Below are 21,151 nucleotides of genomic sequence, written 5' to 3'. Positions count from 1 at the left end.
GAAAGAGTACTTTAATGAAAATATGTTTATTGGTTACGATAACGTTTAAAAGTTACACAGGTTTGATTTTTGTCTACATTACTGAATCTATTCGAAAATACAGTAGAATTGAAATAACGATGTATGACTCTAGCTACTTGAACATCATTCCATCGTGTGTCGAATTTTCTAAATTTTCTTTGAATAGTCCGTAAATCAATATTACGTGCCCTATGAAGAAGGTAATACAAGCAATAGTCTCCGCATGTATCAGATCTGAGTCCTTGGAGTGGCATATCGTTGTAAATTGTTACTTCTCTCTTTAGATAATCCTCCATGCCATACGTCTCTTGTGTTATACCATAGCTACAAAAGAACTCGCTCTCTTCCTTAGACATAAAGTACATGGCAACCCAATGAGTGCCAGGTAGATCGTGTTCATCGGTATTAGCAATCAACGCTGCAGGGTATCTGTTTAAGATAGGCAGTCTATCTTTTGGAAAAACCCCATACATAATATGTTTGAGGACAGGGTCTTGCAGTGATACATCCCATAACTCTTGTGTAGTATGCATTTTTCCGTTTATGTTCCCTGAGACAGATCGTTGATCACTCTCTTATTACCGTCTATCTCCAAATGATTTTGAAACTCAGCGTACACGATTAAATTCAGCACTGCCTCAGTAGCTTTCGCAAACTTCATGTAAAGGTTAACGTTCCCCGTTCTGTGTGTTATCAGGTGGTCAGGGTTACCGATTCCCGCTGGTGTGAGGTCTAGTCGCATAATCGCATATCCATTTTCCCATTCTTCCCTGTCTGTGTCTAGGCCATGACCACAATTCATCTCCCCACTTCCAGAGAACAGTGTATTGTAGCCATCAATCTTCTTTCCACTACTCAAATCAATGATTGAGTATGGTGCTTCTTCCCCATTCACAGTTACTCTGAATGCGTCTAGATCATGTAGCTGGAAATTCAAGGGGTTTCTAGCAAAGTCTCCGTTGAATGCATCGTTCCTTACCATGCCAAACACGAAACACTGTGGTATGAGCCCATTGAACAAATCCGTTTCTATGTGGTTCATCACACCCCTCGCAATGATTCTTGAATGCGTGGGTGTTCTCGCCAATGTGTAAACTGCAGGGAGTGCCTTAGGCCCCGACATTATTTTTACGTGATTAAGCTTGGTGCTATCGGACACGCGTACGGTGCGTACGCGGAGCATGCTTGAGACGATTTTCAGTCTACAGTTAATATGGTCTTCACCTCCCATAATTACGAATGCGTCGCTGTTTAGATCGATTCTTACTTTTATTTTCATCCCATCTAGCAGTAATTTATCAATATTGAACACATCGCAGAGTGGTACACCAACCATAACCTCTTCCGCACTACCCCTAGTGAACGTCCCTCTCTTTTTTAGACCAGGATTGGTAGTTGCGGTGTTATTTGTTGCATCAAAATTACCAGCTTTGTCTTTGTAATAGAGGGATTTGGTTAAATAGGAATTTTTGACTTGATCTGTAAAGTTGAGAAGTGTCTTGATATAACTGTTGTAAGCTTGGGTATCTGATTGCTCCGTAACTAAGGTATCGTCGATTTTGATGGTAAATTGTTTGATCATGGAGTAGAGGGCATTATGTGAGTGTATTTACCATCACCAATTGATTCTTCATTATCGCGTTTAACAATCTTTACCACAAACTTTAGTTCAGTCGTATTAATATCTATGTAATCAGCTAGAGGTTTCATAACAAACTCTATAGGGTTTATTCCACTCTGAATAGGTTCATAATCTACCCATTTGCTTTTAACGATAGAAACATCTGTTAGGGGTACTTGGAATATGTTTAAGCTTGAGTTTTCACCAGGGGCGGATAGTGAATGTGCACAGGCCATGACTTAATCAAAGATGGTCTTCAGTCTACGAGTTGATGTTCTCTGCTTCTTGGTTGGAGGGGGACTGACCTTAGGGGCAGCTCTCTTTCTCTTTTGTAACCTTCTTCCATTACCTCGTTGAGTAATATCTCCCATAGCCCCCTTGAGAAAACCCTTCCCAGCAGCCAATTCTCTAGATTTAACTGAATTTTTTTAGACTCCCCCCGTTGACTACATCGTTAGCTATCTGCGTTCCAGCTTCCAGGCTAGTATTTAGCAATCTGTTCAACACTTTTTTAGCACCTGTTTTAAGAATAGGAGCAATTCTGAATAAGAAGCGGAACATACCCCCTACACCGTTGCCTCCTTGTCCATAGGGGTGCCGCCCTGAGTACACGCTTATAACACCTCTCCCATACTGAGAGTAGGGAATCAGGGAATAGTTATAAGGATAGAAATTTCTATTCATTGGAAAATCATATTAGATAATAGCACGTCGTCTAAAGTGTAATGTTACTCGAACAGCACCAGAAGTAAATGACACCAATTTTCCCGTATTGGGGGGGGACTGGGTGGTTTGAGTGAAACCCCCCTGGGGGCCGCGGCGGCCCCTCCGACCCCCCCCCCCCCCCCCCCCCAACCCCATGTTAGGCTTGGGAGGCGCGGCGCGCCCCTCCGAGCCATCAAGCCCCGTCTCATGCAGATGAGGCCCCGCGTAGATTGCTAATTATCCATCTACGTCGGGACCACTTCGCGTAGATGGATAAATCTACGCAAAACCTACGGAGCGCGGAATAACGGCCGTAAATTCAAAGCCGCTGGCGTGTCGTTTAAACCTGAGTTTTACTCGAACACCTCACTCCCGAACTCCTCGCGAATTTCTCGCAGCCTCTTTTTCATCTTTTCGCGTGTCTCCAGGGAGGGCCCTTTCCTGCTTTTTTTCTCACGCGGTGCGAGGCCGTGTCGAGCTCTGATAGCGGCCTTTAGCGCGTACTATCTCTCTTGTTCCTGAAGTATTAGCCGAAACTCTTCGTCTGAGATATGCCCGTCCTGCAGAGCCTTAGAGACCTGCTCGCTGATCGAGTTTTTCTTACTCTCCGCTAAAACCATCGTGTCTTCGTGTTTAGCCACCTTGCTCGTAAGACCCCTAGAGACTACCCCCGCGACCGCGCCCACGACACCGACCAGCCCAGCGACCCCTGCCAGCGGACCGCCGATCAGAACCCCTATCCCACTCAGAGAGACCCCCACCCCGGCGCTGGAAAGCGCCCCTGCAGCGATGCCGGATGCCACAGACACAGCATGGGTAACGGCAAAGGCGCGCTTATACTTCTTCCGCACCTGTCGATGATGCGTCATCTCGTTGTCTAGGACCGCCTGAGTGTCACATATTTTTTTGGAGTCGGAAGCTTTGCACGTCGCCGCCGATGCTTGCCGGAGCGGTGGGCGTCATGTGCGTACCCATTGGGGAGCCTTCCTATGGGTACTGGCCACAACAACTCAACTTTGCGGTCTGGTGCGCAACCGACGGATGTGGGGTGTCCCTAGTCGACCCCGCTTTCGCCACGCTCCCCTCTGTCATCAGGGGATTTCTAAGGTTTCACGTCTACTTTACCACCCGGAGGATACTCTACGAGCTCGGCGCCCCCCTGCCTGGCGACAGCCCGTTCACGCAAAAAGGTAACCCTACAAGAAGGCCGCTTTCGAGCGTCTATGTATAGAGTTCGGTTTGCCGCGTAAGCCGGACTTCCGATGGAAAGGCGGGCGGAACCACGGGCTAGGCGATGTGTTTTTGTTCTACCCGGGGGAGGGGTATCGCAACGTGCACGTGATCCGTGGCTACGACACGGCGGCGGACGAGTACCCGAGCCACCTCAATCTGTTTAGCGACGAAGGTGGGACGTACAATAGTGGGTTGCAGGTGGGTTACATACGCAACGACGACCACGGGGGCGTACAATATAGCTTGTTTAAGCCTCCCAAAGGTGAGGGGCTGACAAAAGCAGGGCTAGGAAGACTCGATCGCTCGGTCGACGTCCGTTCCTCTATCGCGGGGGCCCGTGGGCCGGCCATGGAGGCGCAGGCGGAGTTCACGAAGCTGCTTGAAGACGCGATCATAGAAAACGACATCGCTCAAAGCGTGCAAAGGTACCAGTTAGCCGTGCAGGAGGCCAAGGTGAGGCTGAGTCTTGCGGTCGCACCAGGAGTGTGGCTGATGCCGAGCGATCTGGTGATAAACACGCAAAGCGTCGTGGGTTACAACAATAAGCTGCAGAAAGCCACGGACTCCATGACGCTCGGCGCAAACGCGATCAACACCGAGACGAAGCCAGTCGGTGCTCATAACATGGCCGGTGGGCATCCTAGGGTGCAACACGTGACTGACCCTGGGATCGACCGCGTGCCGTCCCGGCGGCGAAGCAAGGCTTCCGTCACTGCGAAGATGCACGCAGAAGGCGCGGCCCCTGCCCCCTCTCCACGTACGCACGCTGCGCATCGCATGACTGCCCCCGGACCGGGCGAAAAGAGTGACCACACCGCCCTTAGGGCGGGGTTGTCGGCACTCGCGGTGCTTTGCATTCGACAAACCAAGAACGCGGCTACGGCTAGAATGAGCAGCCACGCATTTTCGCCAGAGCATTTCACCGCTTCTCCTGCAGCCTTAAACACGAAGTTCGCAAAGCTGCCTACTAGCCCAGGGAGAAGCTTGCCTAGCTTTTTCCCGATTTCCTTAAGCCCGTTACCGACCCCTCTGGCCACGGAGGAGCGCGACTTGCCGAGCGACGTCACAATGGCCGCGATCGTCGTCGCTACGGCCAACCCGATAGCGGTGACGGTAAAACCGTACTTTTTGAAGATGGCTTTGATGCGCTCTCTTAGCCGTATTAGCGTCTTCCCCCTCTGGTCTGACTGGAACCGTATCAGATTCTCGTTAAGGTCTGGGTATTTCTCCCTGAGGGAATGGAGACCGAGTCTTGTCGCTGCACCCTCTGTGGTGAACGAGGTTTCAGCGGTCGTTTGCGTTGCGCTTCGCGTAGCCATGCTATGCGCAGCATGCATACGCGATGACGTGCTCGTCATTGGGATCGACTCCCAATCGTCGGGGTCAAACGGGATAAGGGGCGTCGTCTCGTCGTCCCCCGCTCCGCGATCGGCGGACGCACCCGGCAAGGTATCGTCAATGTCAACGTCAACATCAACCATGATGCGTGCACATGACTGGTGCAATGCTATATTAGACATGTGTAACAGTCCGCACCATAGCCACGCGGCTTTGTACTTTATGTATATATAGTATATATACGTATACGATGTCAGTCAGCGATAAACTTGACCCCCAACGAACACCCAGAACTCCTCTGGGGTTGAAAGCCGAGAGAACTGTTCACCGGGTCACTCTCAACCCGTCGACGGCCTCTCCAGGCGAGACGCTATATGTGGCGGTCCCAAAGCTATCGGAAGGCGTCACGCTCGTGCCTGGCTCATTGAGGGTCGGTCTCGATCTCTCCATCTCAGGCCATGCAAATAATACCGTCGTAAACAACGTCGGCCGAAATTTTGTGAGCCGCCTGAAAATCACGTTTGCAGGAGAAACGCTCCAGGATACCAACCGCTACGACGTCTTCAAGACGTATGAGGAGCTTTACCTGTCCAAGGTCGAGAGAGAGGACCGCCTGGAGCAGGGCATGCAGTCATAAAACATGCGCCAGCTTCGCTCCAAGGCTGGCGATAAAGCGACTAGTAACGCCAAGGAGAACGCTCTAAACGCCGCCCACGGGGCGAGGTACACCATCCCGCTAGACCATTCTCTGCTGACGGACCATGGCGTACTGTACCCAAGGGCGCTCTCCGAGGCGCTGCTCTTTGAAATCACGTTTGCAACGGTTGACCAGGTAGTAGTCGGAAGCGATGCTACCAAATTATCCTATGGCATCAAAAATCTAGAGCTGGAATACGAAAGCCTGAGGGACGACAACCTCGCCCGGTCTGCAGCCGCCGTCACCAAAACGGCACAACGTTCTTCTACGAGCAAGTGAACCTTCACAAGACCTTCGTGATTAGCAAAGGGACGGACAGCATAATCAACGAGAGTGTCAACCTGCCGCGAAGGTCTAAGAGTGGTCTGTTGCTCCTCTTTGTGGAGCCATACACGGCATGGGCTCGCGACTCTGAGAAGTTCATGTACCCCGACATCAAGAGCGTTCGCGTTACAATCGACGGCGTGCCAAACAAGGTCTTCAGCCAGGGGCTGCGCCCCACGGATTTCTGGAGGGAGGCGAAAAGGCGGTTCGTCCGCCCATCCCCGGGGGGGGAGGGGGGGGGGGCACAGCGGAGCGCCTGCCGCCCCGGCGGTCGGCCCCAAGTCGTTCTATGGCGATGACAAGTTTGCTCTGTGGATCGACCTTCGAACGACGGACGACAGTTCTATCCATGGGGGTGGTCTCCGATTGGTCAATACCCGCGACGGCGTGCACCTCGAGATAAAACGCACGGCAAGCGGCACGGGTACCGTGTTTGTAAACTGTCACGTGTTTGTGGTGGCCGACGCTCAAATGAACCTTATGAACGGACAGCTAGAGTCCATACAATACTGAACACATACGCCGGAGCGTGTTTCTGCGCAAAGCGGTATGGACCCGAAAAACATCCCATTTAACGCTCTCATCGTGGGCCCGACGTCATGCGGGAAGACCCGATTCATAGTGGACCGGCTGCGCGGCCCTTTCCGGGGCAGGTTTGACTACATCGTACTCATGTGCCCTACCTTGGTCTACAACAAAACATACGACGGCTTAGGCGAGGGCGACGATCGTCTGTTTGTCATCGCACCTGAGGCGGGTCAGATCGGCATACTGCTGAGGTTTGTCTCCGCTCTCTTCGAAGGCACTAATACGCTAATCATACTGGACGACTGTGCGGCCTCGAAAGACGTAAAGAGGCGCTCTGACCAGGTCGTCAACTTGGCGTTGCGCGCGCTACGTGGGTATCAGCGTGTGGGTGATCACGCAGCAGCTCACCAGCATCACGAAGCTTTTCCGTGGGAACATCGCGGCCTTGGTGGTCTTCTATACCCCGAGCAAGGCGGACATGAAAGCTATCCTGCATGACTACGGCGCGGAATTCTCAGAAGAGAAGATGAAAGAGTACATGAAGGCCCTCAAGACGAAAAAGTTCTCGAAGTTAGAGTTTTGCTTGCGTCCACGACATAAAGGGCCGGATTTGGCGTCAGCTTTACACGTAGCACGTCATGTGAACACCGCCGGAACGGCAAGCGCTGACACGCGGTGTCAACACGAGTTAGCAGTCGCGGACTCACCAGTGGTTTGCCCCCCGAAGGGTACGCACAGTGGCGAGTCTGCCATCCCAGAGCAGACGTTCATTTGAAAGCTTGCCACTTCTTCAGCAACCAAGTAGTTGACACCGCGTGTCAACACAAATGGAGGAATCTCAAGGAAGTACTAGTGACCAGCCTGCCGGAACGGCAAACGGGTCAGCGGAACCTGACAAACAAGCTGCTCATGAACCTGCACGTACGCCTTCGGCGATGGCGGAGAGAATCACGAGCCCCGAACCACCCGCGACCCGACCTAAACACCCTGGACGAGTCGAAGCCGGAAGGCGCTTGGCAAAGTGGAACCGAATTAACAGAGCGAAGAAAGAGGCACTTCGTGTCGTGCAACACGTTGAGGTCGCCGGTCGCTAGCGAGCCGCAAGGACGCGAGGGCTTGCGCGCGCCGAAGATGCCTTCGGCACACACACCAGTCCCGGAAAGCAACTCTGCTTGGTCGGCTAGCTCGGTTATCGGGGTCGCTGGTCTTCTAGTGTCATTGATCGGCCTCTACACACGTAGGCGGGAGCTTGCTGCCTCGTTCACTCGTACACCAGCTGCAAGGTACCGACGGCGTGACTCCGCCCGCAAGGCCGCCGCTGGCGGCCGCACAGCAGACCAGGGATCGACCGCTTGCCGTTCCGGCGACAGCGCTTCGCGCTCCCGGACAATGCAAATCTCTGCTGTCACCCATGGAGTAAGCAGACATTTAGACACGAGGGCCCCGCCCATATCCGCACGTCCGTGCAACGCAATTTCGACGACGCAGCAGAGCAAGATTACAAAGACCATCACCGACGCAGCAGTCATAACCGGCCTCGTCGCCGATATCGGCTGGGTTGGGCGCAAGGTCTTACGCGAGGACTTCACCAAAGACCCCTCCGCGAACGCCATGAACTACGCAAAAATGACTGCCGCCGTTGCAGGTGCTGTCGCTTTGAAGGGTTACCTTGAGGACCAGAAGATCCTGCCTGTGTAATAGTGTACTGTGGCACACGCGGGCCGCGTATTAGACTCGTGTACGTTTCATGCGCATGCGCCGCCGAAGGCATACACACAGCACTTGAAGTGTGCGCACGTGAAGTGTGCGTACGTGAAACGTACACGCACTACTAAATGGCTTCCATCGCGATTTTGGTTGGCGGCGCCGTTGGTCGTTGGTTTGGTCGTTTGGTCGTTGGTGGCAACTACCTCGCAAAGTTCCTGTCTAACGATGAGAGCCCTGCCTTAGCTGAGAAGGAGGGGCACGACAAGGCCCTAGAGAAATACCAACAAGACTATGGACGCTACCAACAGCGGCGACAAAAAATCCTCGATTGGCAAGCTCAAAGTCGCGAGAGAGGGTCCCTCGCAAAGCAAAACTTCACCGACACCGACTACGCGCTCAAACTCTACAACCAGACCCGGCCAAAACAATCCCTGGAGTCGATGCGGGCCCCTGAGCTGTCCGACTACTACATCCCCAGAAAAACGCAGAAAAACGCCGAGTTGGCGTACATTGGCGCCGGCGCTCTCGCCATCGGCTACGCAGCTAGCCGCTTGCTGTGATGCAGCTGCCGTTCCAGCGCTGCGTCTAGGCGGCCTTTTTTCGTGCTGAGCTTATACGTATACGCATACGTATACGTACACGTTTACGTATAAGATGATTGCAGACCGAGCGCTTCGCGCAGCAGTGCGTATGCACTGCCCGAGCAGACGGCAAACGCCTGTTGGAGATTGATACACCTGTTGCAACGCATCGCGATACACACGTAATGGCGGCGAAGCGCATGTCCGACGAAGAACTCGATGCGTTCCTTCGTCCTATATACTACGCCAGAGGCGGCTTCCAGGGAGTGACCGCTCTGCATGCCAAACTTCCTTAGGGTCAGCCTCCATAGACCGAGTGCGCAAGTGGGTAAGCTCGCAGCCCGTCGGGGGCTACACACAGACACCCCCTCCTCCGACTACCTACGCCCACTTCTCGGAGCAGATACCAAACCGTATCCACCAGTCGGACCTGCTATTCTTGCCAACCGACCGCGGGTACAAGTATGCCCTGACTGTCTTCGACGTTGCTTCACGATATAAAGCCGCCCGCCCACTGAGGACTAAGAGCGCGGCCGTCGTCTCCCGCGAACTCGCTGGAATCTATGCAGAGGGGCCTCTCACATGGCCTAAAGTCTTCATGTTTGATGACGGCACGGAGTTCAAGGGTGCTACCACAAAGCTCCTAACAGACCACGGGGTGGAGGTCCGACGGGCTGAGCCAGGGCACCACAGGAGCCAAGCTTTCGCCGAGTCTTTCCACCGCTGGCTGGCACAGCGCCTATTTCGTGCGCAGTACTCGAAGGAGCTTGCATCCGGCGAGACAAACCGCGAGTGGGTTACTGCTTTGCCAATTGTCATCTCGGACATGAACGCAACGAAGACTCGCATGACTGGCTTTGCGCCTAAAGACGCCATAAAGCTGAGGCGCGTGCCTCTCAAAGCCGAAAAGCCCCCCTTAGAGGTCCCCTTAGAGGTAGGAACGGAGGTGTACATCGCCGTAAACGAGGAAGACCTTCAGGACAAGGGCCGACGGCGAGCGACGGACCCGTGGTGGACAAGCAAGGCATACCCAATACTAAAGAGTTTCATGGAGCCCGGACAGCCAGTGTTGTATTACACGGCGTACTCTCAGCACGGCTTCACGCGTTCGCAGTTGCGTAGCGTGACGCTAGCCTGACGCAAGCGTGACAAAACAAATAAAAAAAATCTGCTGATCGTGCTAGCGTCACCCTAGCGTGATCAGCGCTTGTGCCTTCTATTGCAGCTGAGGCACGTGAGTCTGACATTCCACTTGTAGTGACCCTGACTGTCGTCCAGCCGGTCGATACTGAAGCATTGGGGATGACTCTTGGTGTACCCCTGAAGAAGAAGCTGAGTGCCACAGACCGTGCACTTCTTTTCCGCGTCAGCAATCATTCCGAGTACTTGGTCTACCGTCAGAACGTTGAGCGGTCCCGTGTACTTTGTGCGACCCTTTTGCCTGTCGTCTATAGCGTATCGCTTGATTCGCGCTATAATGAGCTCTTCACTGGGCGTAGCCTGCAGTCCTGTGGGAACCAAGGCACCGGGGGTGTTATCGGGGGGGGATCACGCGGACTATCTGGTCGTCGAGCCGCACGCGGGAGATGCCGGTCTATACAGCATTCGTGATCCAGCCTTCTAAGCTGTGGTCTATGATAAACAAGCGTCTTGGAATCTGGATAGTCTTGCCCTGCACCCGGTGGACTGTCCCCAGCCCGCGTATTTCCACTCGAGGGGAAGCCCGTTAAGGACCGCGTCGAGAGGAACCTCGACTACCGTGCCTTTGTACGCGTCTGGCACGGGCACCGGCCGCCCTTGCTTGCGATAACGATGCGCGACGCTGGGATCGGGGTCAAAGCAGATGGTTGCTGGCAATCGGGGGTAGTTTTTCCTGTGGTGCTTAACCAATCGCTGCTGAACAAGGGCCCCCATCTTGTTGGTCGAGCACACCCACATTTCGCTTGGGTGGGCCTGCTTCATCGCCGCGTCGAACGCCTTTTCCCATCCCACTCCTGTCGAAACACCTCAAGCTGTTGGGAATCTTGCTGACGTCAAATCCGGCCCTTTATGTCGTGGAGCCTGGAGGGCGCGGCAGAGCCGCAGTCGCATGTACTGTACGGCTTTCCGCAGTCTTCACACAGGCAGCGGTAGTCGGACTCGAACCAGCGGATATTCCCATGTGCCCACTCCTTGATCATATCGTGAGGCCCCTCTTTATCTCCCCAGGGCGGGACCTGCCCATAGTCGCCACAACACACCACCTGACACGGCCGCGTGGCGAGATACCCTAGGATGGCGTGTAGCACTTTAGTCTGTACCTTACAGCACTCGTCAATGATAATCACTTCTGCGAGACGGTCGAGTTTGTGCCCCAGCTCGGAAGGTCTCCACTCCTCTATCGGCTTCTCCGCTGGTATGCAGAGGTAGTGGTTGTAGATTTGAGCCTTCACCGCACACGCGAGGCGCGGGTTGTTGCGATGGTCGTGGGCGAGGTCGTTCTCGGGGGTGAGCACCACAACGTTGCGGCCGCGGAACATGCTCACAGCCCACTCGGTCTTCCCCGATCCTCCTTGGCCAGCTAGATACATCTTTGCAGAGGTTGCGGCCACTAGATCGCACGGCAGACTCGGCGCAGTGCTTGGCTCCCTTCGTGCGTGACTATAACACGCCCACACAGCCAGATCCTCGTGCTTCTGGGGATCGCTCTGTTTATAAAGCGAATGAGCACCTTCCGCACTTTTGCCTCGCGTGTTTTTGTGGCGGCACTGGTAGCGCGAAGCGCTGCCTTCTCCTGACATAACAAACAAAGCTCCCCCTCAGCCTCGAAGTCTAGGCCGTGGACGCTCGCGATCGCAGGTGGTTCAGTCGGAAGCTCCGCCCAGGCGTGGTTATTGTGGCAAGGGATGCGGATTTGTGTGGGGTACACACTTGTACTTCCCCGAGTCCCACATAACGTAGCGTCCACGGCTACCAACTTTATCTCGAACTTCTTTTCCATCTCAAAGAGGTCTTCTTTGGTGCATTCCGTAGTGGCCAGCTTCTTGTCAAATCGCTCGAGGATCTTGCCTCGTGTCTTGGTCAGATCAAGGGAGCGCGAGGTGCCGCGGTTCCTCAAGAAGTCGGCAACATAGCTCACAACACAGTTTGTGAAGGCATCACTCCCCTCTCGCTCAAACATTGGCCCAGGCTCCCCATTTTGCTCAGGTAAAGGGCGAAGCTCGTATCTCACGTAGACGAGGTACTCTCGTCCTTTCTCCCAAATACCGGCATCGATGCCTTCCAGGGCGCCGACTGCGATTTGGTCCCCTCTTTTGACTAACGACCCACCAATCTTGTGCTCCGAGCGCCCTTCCTCCTCCGTGATTGGCGCCAGTGGCTCTGCGGGGGCCTTACCAACGACCGTGAAGAGTCCGTAACGCCGGTCGGGGTCTACCATCTCGAGCACCAGCGGCAGCACTGCGTTTGCCTTCAGAGACTCTCGCTCGTGCGAGACCCACCACACCGAGCCGTCGTCATTAATATCAGGCCCCCGCATAACCGGCTTTAGAGCAATGACATCTGTTCCACCAAGATCTCGTATCTCCTGGTAAACACCGGCGCTTATGTCTTGGCCCCGAAAAGTGGCATCCACGCTTGGGAACCGAAGATGGGCGCCGCCGACGAAGAAAGAATAGTACTCCTCGGGGTCTAAGCTCTTTGGGCCCTCTTGCCGCCGTCCCGGCAGCAAAGGGTCGACTTCCTCTGTCCACACTTTCGCCGGTACGAGCGGCTTAAGCAGCTTGTGTTTGACACCGTCGGGGATGTCCTCGTCCAGGATGTTCTGGACCAGCCCTGCCAGTACGGCGGGCGCCTCTTTGTCAGGCATGCTATCGAGAATCTCCTCTATATAAGCGTCCATGTTTGGGTATACCCTGTGCCACCCAGTCTCCGACTGCCCGTATCACAAGCGGCGGGACGAGTGTTCGGGTATGACTTGTGCCACCCAGTCTCTAATTGCCCGTACCACAGCCGGCGGGACGAGCGTTTGGGTATGCCTTGTGCCACCCAGTATTAATTGCCCGTACCGCGGGCTGCGATGTCAGACAGGACGAGTGCGAACCATTTCCGAGCGCGCCTCTCGACGCCACGCACCCTCTGCCCTTCACGATTCGCTCCGCAGGGGCGGCACAACCGCGTCTCCGACCGAGTCCCTATGCCGCAGATCCTGCACGGCACGGGGAGGGGGATGCCCTTACGGAGTCTTTGGGGGTGCACCTTGCAGTAGGTGTCCATGCACCTCCGGCCGCACGTGTTTGCGTGGCCGACCTTTAGCCACCCGCAATAATCCTTTCCGCACCTCATCCTTCGAACGCCCGGTATACCACAGGGCAGACGGATGTCTAATTGCAATTCCTTGGGGGTTCGAACTGCATCATTGGAAAAATATAGCCATGATACTTTATAACAGCTTCATTTATTAGGGTGCGAGTCACAAAGTCCTTAAAAACGTATGTCATGAAGTACCAAGCTCAATTATCCAAGATGGCGGCTCGACTCAAACACGGAATTAGACCTAAAGTGCTTGGCTGGAAACTTTCAGTAACAACCGAGGGGAAAGAAGAGGACGCCTTCGTCGATGGGGTTTTAAAGAGTTCGACCGCCTCTATGAAACTGTATTTTGGAAACAGGAGGCTTTTGTGGCAAACAAAGACTGCCATAAAATCGTAGACCTCTGGCCGGCGATCGAGCGTTCGATAAAAAAGAACACACGACGGTATTCATCGCCCTATTATCGCTGCTTTAGCAGAGAAATCCCGAGAGAAGTTCGAAGTCCTGAAAACAAGCACGACCAAACTGGGGGATTGGGGGCAATTCAAGCACCACGTGAGTAAAACTCAGGTTTAAACGCCACGCCAGCGGCTTTGAATTTACGGCCGTTATTCCGCGCTCCGTAGGTTTTGCGTAGATTTATCCATCTACGCGAAGTGGTCCCGACGTAAATGGATAATTAGCAATCTACGCGGGGCCTCATCTGCATGAGACGGGGCTGGGCGGCTCGGAGGGGCGCGCCGCGCCTCCCAAGCCTAAGATGTATTTTTCCTTGAAAGTTTAAATACCCTAATGCGGAAGCAACATTCTTTGGAAGCGTAAGGAGGTATACTAAGCTCATGATAATTCTCAGAATTTTTGTGAATGTAAAAACATTCCTCTCCTCCAAGTTCGTTAATGGTGTTTTTGCTTTTATCGTGTATATCGTTAAGCGAGGAATGAAGACCTACCACCATCGCAGAAATCAAATTATCTACGTTTTTATAATTTCCGCTTGGTAGGTAAATGCGCGCATTCCATGGAAATTCTCCGGTGCTCTCCAAATCGTAGAAGATATCGTTATCCAATACATTCTGCCACGTGTGAGAATAAATAATGTTGGACAAACCAAGCTCCAAATCCTCGTCTAAACGAACTTGACTAGGTAATTGCATTTTGAAACTGCTGGCACTGTTTTCCGGGTATTGGCTTAGACTTGCATCGCTCGTTACAACTATGTAAAAACTACGACTACTCGTTAAATACACGTCTATTGTGTGAAAAGTTTTCGCCCGTAACGGAAAATATTTCACCTGATATGGTTCCTCCGTCAAAGTATATCTGAGCATTCCATCGATTATCATTTCGTGTAATAAATGAAGTTTCTTCTCCCCAACTTGTCTCGACTCTATTATGTTTGTGTGTACTGAATAATACTGTCGTTACAGAGACATAAGGAAACCGTATTTGGTATAACAAACTTTCCGGTAAAAGTAAAAACTGTACGTAGAGGCATTACACAATATTCTTGATCGTAGTTCCATTCCGATGTAAAGTTCATTTTAAAACCATCACGCATGGAAATATGTTTCGTCTTGTCATCACTCGTGAGCCATCCAAGAGCTCTAGCCATAGGGGTAGAAAATGACACCCATACATCATTCGAAATCATGGTTACATTTAAGTCATGATCTACGTAGACATCCAACAATTGTGTGTTAGCCTCTTGTTTCATACACTCCGCTTTACCGTTAACTACATCTAGGGCTGTACGATACCATCCGGAAGGTAAGGTCATCTTTTCTATTATTTCGGTACCAAACAATCGGAACATAATGTGAGGATGATCGCAATTTTGGGGTATCTCAAAGAGCGAGTTAGGGTAAATAATATGGTCAAGACCTACTTCCCATGATTCCTCCTGTTTTAGTTGAATTTGTTGAGGGAGCGCAACCCTATAGTGTGATCCAGAGTTTGTTGGAAACAGGTTTGAGTTTGCATTGCTTGGGAGAATCAAAACAAAGTCGTCGTCTTTATTTATTATTTTTTAGGGGAGTTAATTGTTTATACGGAATCCAGCTATCGTATTTTGCAGGCCAACCTTTCAAGTGGACAAAAACTTATTTCCCCTTTCCGCTACCGCGTGTTTTGATAATCTTTTCCACTCTAAAGATATGATCTTTATCTTCGATCACTTTTTGCAACTCGTTAAACGATTCGTAAAACGTCCCCACGATCCAATCACCGTCAAACTCTTGCAAACGATAAACTGGGGGATCTCGTGGCAACCGTTTCCCTATTTTAAACGTTTCCTCTGTCCAGCTTTTCATATAATCTTTCTCGAACGTGCGTTTGTATTTACTGATTTTAACTTGCTCTTCGACTTTGAATTTATACTTTATAATCCGTTTCTTTTCTTCTTAGGACTAAGAGCACAGGATATAAAGACAAGAACGGTCTTCTTTAGCAGTATTTGACAAATGCAACACGATATTGGTTAGCCTCTATGAAATATCCCAATACAATCAATCTGCCCTGAAGAAGTCTTATTAAAGTCGAAAATTTGGCAGAGTCAAATTTTCAACACAACCAAGAATATAGATAAAACGAAGAATGCCAAAACAAAAGCTGTTATGCTCAAATAATTTGATTACTAGATTAAGTACTCGCATTCTTATAGCAAACAAACAGGACAACAAAAGCCCAATAACTGTCATATATATGTGCTCGATTTTTAATGTGAACTGCTACTTGCTTAAATTTACTAGCTAAAACCAGATAAATCTTGGCGTGAATGAATGTTAGTAGATCTCCTCTAGTTGACTTTATCCTTAAGTCACAAAATTTGAGGCAAAATAAATAATCATCGCATAATCGACAAGAACTTTTCCCCTTGCTCCGTGCTTGTATTTAGTCGCCATTTCGGGGCCGAGTGGGGCCTGGGAGTCGCGCGGCTGACTGACTGGCTGGCTGGCGAATGACATCACAGGGTACCCTGCGGCCGCGCTGGCTCCGCTAAAAACGTACTAGCCGCAGTAATGATAGTGAAATGATTATTGTCGTAATACAAAAAAATATTTTTATCTCTTTTCGGGCTTTCGTACACAATTGCGTTGAAATGGTAAGCAGAGCGAACAACTATCTGATAATCTTTAATTACCCTTTGAAACATCGAAACTTCAGGTTGGCCGCACATTTTCTGCGGTACACCAGCTCGCTGATGCAAATCGCTAGCAAGAACCCCCTGAATCGCACAACCTTTCCTTATAGAATGGTATCGCTCCGACTTCTCCTGACGCGCAATATCGGTAACAATAGCCCTACTTAGACACAAGTTGTCCTTATTCATAATACGAATTACAACACCCTTCTCCTTTAAAAAAGGTTTCTAATGTTTCTTTTTACTAACGGACTTCCCCCTAATGGCATACTTATATGAATATTAATATTCATACCATCTTCTATGTTCACGCTTCCATTAGATTGTAAGACCCTCTCTACTTCGATCATGATACGATTGGCATTTAACTCCAGTCTAGGCATGAAAGGCAACGAAATTGGATAGTCTAGGGAATTACTTCGCAAAACAAAACGTACTAAATCGTTCCCCTGCATGTTAGCAGTGATTTCACTAACTAACGTAACGAAAACACGGGATAACTGATCTAACAGAGCTAAACCCTCAGGTTGGGGTGTTACCTTAAGAAGGTAATCGGTCGACGTTGTATTGAATTTATGCACACGCCAAGAAGATATTTTCTTAAGCATGTAGCAGTCTTCAGCCCTCCAAATCTCCATTCCTCTTCCTGTGTGCCTCTCAGCTAACAGACAATCTTCATCTTTATTCTGAAAAGAAAGAAAAAGAAGAATAAATACAACTGACTTAGTAATACACTAGTTCAAGGGTGAAGGGTATAAAGATAGGAAAGTGATAATACCTTGTGTATCAAAATAGTAATAATAGGGTTAGATAAAAACCTTAGGGCATAACACGGATACTAAAAACAACCTCTGCTAACTTGAAATGTACCGCGAATGCATACGTAATTATCAAAATGCCATTATCCATTAAGATGGCTTGGTATATTTTAGCTCTTATTAGAATGGGGAATTCACTGAAGTAGAACAACAAAAACATAACCTACGTTATAACTTTATCAAAATTTACGCGCGCGCACACAAATACAACGTTATTGATATTTACCATCGTTAGATGGCTCATCCATAGCATCCCAGAATTCCTCGTCCGAGTCTCCCATATAATCGTTCTCACTACAATTGTTGTCTAGAAAATAAAATAGCAACCCATTTCAAACAATGCAAAGGTATAAATATTTCACCTCCTATATAACCCCCGTACAAACGCTCTTGCTTAAATACAAATTATTAAATATTTACCGTTGTTAAATGTTGATAATCCATGTAGCGCATTCCAAAACTCCTCGTCAGAGTCATTCTTAAAATAATCTTCAGAGTCACTTCCGTCGCTTTCTTCAAAAGAAAATAACAACAGAATTAAAACAGTGTAGGAATATTAGCTCTTTACATTCTCGGGGGCTCCCTCGCATTACAGACATTATACTATTGCACATTAATATCAAGTATTGTATTTATTTACACCTGTTAGAAATGATTTGTTGAACAGAAGTAAAGTCATCCGTCACCCTATCTAGCAAATCAGGGTTACCTTAAAATAATGAACAAGAGTAGCATTGTTATTAAAGCACATATTTACTGGGGAGTGAGCAGACAACATAATAAACCTCTTCGTGTCCGTACGCATGCTTATTAGTGTTTTATGATGCCGAGGGATACTTACAATCCATTCTTATCCATTCTCATCCATCATATGTAGATCCCTTTCTTGCGAATATTCAGCAGTAGGGACTTGTTCAAAGTTATCAGAACCCTCTAAACAGTACATAGGTAATTTAGTTTACAGCATTTGCGCGTTTAGAGGGGGTGATCTAGCATCATTGCTACGGTATTATAGATAGTATACATTTAGACAAACAGTCATAGAAACGGTGGTAGCACTTTTTTCATAATACAAAATAGAAGTAGAATTTACCTAAAAGCCCAAGCGTCGTCGTTGGTGCAGGGGTCTGGTGCGACTTCTTAGATGTCCTTGAAACCTTTTGGTTTTCCATAGCAAAGAGGTATTTACTGTGCACTGAGCTTGTCTTTGAGCGTTGAAAAGTGATGTGACTTGCTTTTATAAAGGCCTTTTTATAGACATCATCTCGCGCAAACAAGTTTTACCGGGTAGCCTTTTGAAATCACAAACCGGGCAGAGAATCAGCTCGAAGCACTAATTGAACCCCCATTTTGTTTAAAGTATTTTTGGCGGGAACTATGAGCGATAATATTAATTGCTTTTATTACTTGAGTGTGTACAGAAAAGCCCCCAAGCCTTATCTTCTAATGTACAAGCAGCAATATTATACGAACTCGGAGCTTGGAAACACTTTGGTAAAAAATTGTTATGAATTAAATATTCAATTTGAGTAACTTGCGCTAAAGCATAACTAATTACATTAAGTTGAAAATGCAACGCGTATTCGCCAGAATAACGTGACAAAACCATCTAAAGAAAAAAGTAGTCGGGAAACCCTAACCTTGAATACTAGGAAAAGAAAACACAGTCGTGATACTACGCAAGCTAGACCTTAAATAGTAACTTCATACGCGAGTAAAAATTATCATAAGGCTTTAACTTTTAGCTACCTAACAAAAGGTGATCGAATATTTTGTTTCAACTTACAGGTGTAAATGATTTTAAATTACTGAAAATAGCTTTGCGTGCTTTTACTAGGTATCTAAAACATTAAACATTAAACATAAACCCCTATAGAAATGACTCCCAACATTATGAACACGGACAGGCATTTCAATATTTAGAACCTAAATAATTCCTCCAATTTTTGATACTTGATTTAAACGGAAACCTGATTTTTGATCCTTTTAAAATAACAATTTTGGCAAATTTTTGCATGAAACCGGCGACATCCGAATATCTAATTTGCATATCACTTGTGATATCAAGAGTTGTACAAGTGGGGGATAAACATTAGACATTCTCATACAAAATAGGACGCCCCCACCCAAAATACACATATAATTGATCGTGGAGCCCTAATCTTCCCCACAAAAAAGCTGAGTGTAACCTGAGCAAAGTATCCATAAGGAATCCTGCAGCAATTGGGGGGGTGATTTTTATTAATATTTTTTATTAACTTTTGAACACCATTTGCGCGCGAACCACCCAACTTTTCGGCAAACTCACTCCTTTTTCGATCACAATTGTGATCAAAAAAATAAGATATACGCTGCAAATAATTGCGAGACGATATTACAAGGCAAAAAGTAACGCATCTATATTTCGGCAAAGCAGAATGCATATTTTAAAAGCGTCTATGCTTTAAAATAATACATAGAAAAAAATGTTTATAATTTTTTTGTCCAAGAACAAAACACGCTCTTAGAAGAACATTTTTTACGCACTAACCAATGCACCAAATAATGAAACTAATAGATTACAAGGAAAGCAAGCTATCTACACAAAGAGATAAAAAAAAACGTCAAGATATCAAACTCAAAGAGAAACGACTGGAAATCTAGAATCTAAAAAGTAGGTTGAGATGCGAGGACTGAAAATTTAATCATCAATGAGTGAACGGCAAAAAAAAACTCGATTGTATTTACTTCTCTTTAAATAAATAAACAAACAAACAAACAAATGCAGTAGATGGTACTAGCATTTTAATCTCTGAATAGTTATAATGTTTTTAAAGAAAAACTGCCATCAAGATTTGGTATATGTGAAAGGGAATGCACAACAACCGCACAAATGTACATTTACTGGCAAAACAAAGCGTACGTTGCGATAAGAAAACACTCACAAGAAAACCTGCACCCTTCACCGTGCTTTTCTTGGCTCTAGAACAAATTCGAATGTTAAATTTACCCTTCCTCCTTCTCAATTGAAAGGACTGATTTTTGTCGATAATTCGACTGTTCGTTTGGTAGAGAAATATCGTTCCTTGAATGACTGAATCAAATCCTGTTGTCAATCGGCGCGGTAAAACAAACTATTTCGCTTTTTCAGTTTGTCAATTTGTTGTACTTTGAGGCTTAACAGTGAATCAGATTATTACAATTGCATGTGGTTCTTTCAACACTTTCCACCCCGTGGTGCTGTTCGAAGGTGAACTGGTATTTTTTACCAACTTTAGTGAAGTTGTTCAAACCGTCTTGGTTTTATGGCCGTTCGCATTCGCACGTGGAAGAAATCGTTTTTCTACAACTCAGTTTGCGAATAAAAATGCATTGAAATGAAGTCCAATCCAATAGAACATATTCTAATAATCAAACCATTCATCCTTACCGGTAAAAATGAAGCGTAGTGCTCAAAACAAGCCAAAATAATCCGGTTGAAATTCATTTGCTTGAATGAACCGATCGACTCGAACTGGTAAACACTCTAGAGATGTATTTTCATTCCATACACTTCAGGTTAGAAACCCCTATCTTAGTGATAGAAAAAAGTTATTCTTGGATCCATTGCTTGAACATTGCAATCATCTTTCTTTACCAAGTCTTGAAAAGCGAGGAAATAGAGAAAATACAAAAGATATGCTCGTCCTCATCTTTACAAATCTACAATGGCAAGCGATGTGCGACTGGAACCCCATCAAGTGTGCACAACTCTTGACGTCAGCCAATCAAAAAAAAAGTCGCCAAGACAAGACATTTTCAAAACACGATTACAACAATTCCTGTAATCAACAAGCGCAAAGGTAGTTCTAAAACCAAACATTGATAGCTATATTTTGTTATAAAAGCTTATGTATTTTTCGTGTCATGGTCTCTTTAAGCATACTAATTAGGCTAAGTTAAGAACATTTTCCCTATCCCCCGTTTAGGGCTCCAAAACCATTTATAGAAAAAAACTAACCGGAAAATCATATTCTAGAAACCTTACAAATGCAGGGAAAAGTAATAAGATAGGCTAGAAAAATAATATAAGAGTAGGACTTTTACTGAAGTATGACAATAGGTGATCAATTCTAATAATACAGACGCCACGGACTAACTTGACTTACTAACTTGAAAATAAACTTTACA

The 21,151-nt window shown here is 48.1% G+C and overlaps 2 protein-coding genes across 5 annotated transcripts in view; both read right to left on the bottom strand.

Annotated features, from left to right (window-relative positions):
- LOC125556692 overlaps positions 1-18,656 on the bottom strand; it is a 30,780-nt gene extending 12,124 nt beyond the window's left edge. The window contains exons 1-5 of one of the 4 annotated variants that reach the window (XR_007308216.1): positions 18,096-18,656; positions 17,844-17,935; positions 17,423-17,515; positions 17,229-17,309; positions 16,406-16,870 (exon numbers count right to left, since the gene is read on the bottom strand). Coding sequence is in view for 3 of the 4 variants with exons in the window: in XM_048728192.1 (XP_048584149.1) it covers positions 16,400-16,863; positions 17,229-17,309; positions 17,423-17,515; positions 17,645-17,681 (675 nt within the window). In the remaining variant the exon portion in view is untranslated. Of the gene's footprint in view, positions 1-16,080; positions 16,871-17,228; positions 17,310-17,422; positions 17,516-17,644; positions 17,780-17,843; positions 17,936-18,095 lie in introns of those variants that run through there. The other 3 variants (XM_048728194.1, XM_048728192.1, XM_048728193.1) reach the window with 3 other exon arrangements.
- Positions 11-2,452, bottom strand: LOC5506259 (uncharacterized protein F54H12.2-like). Its single transcript, XM_032374630.2, has one exon. The coding sequence runs from the start codon at positions 1,601-1,603 to the stop codon at positions 563-565; it is 1,041 nt and encodes a 346-aa protein (XP_032230521.2). The 5' UTR covers positions 1,604-2,452; the 3' UTR covers positions 11-562.
- Positions 18,657-21,151: the final 2,495 nt, after the last annotated feature.

Source organism: Nematostella vectensis, chromosome 5 (genome assembly GCF_932526225.1).
Source record: "Nematostella vectensis chromosome 5, jaNemVect1.1, whole genome shotgun sequence".
NCBI lineage: Eukaryota > Metazoa > Cnidaria > Anthozoa > Actiniaria > Edwardsiidae > Nematostella > Nematostella vectensis.
The sequence above is the reverse complement of the archived record's forward strand: the minus strand, read 5'-3'. Positions and strand labels throughout refer to the sequence as shown.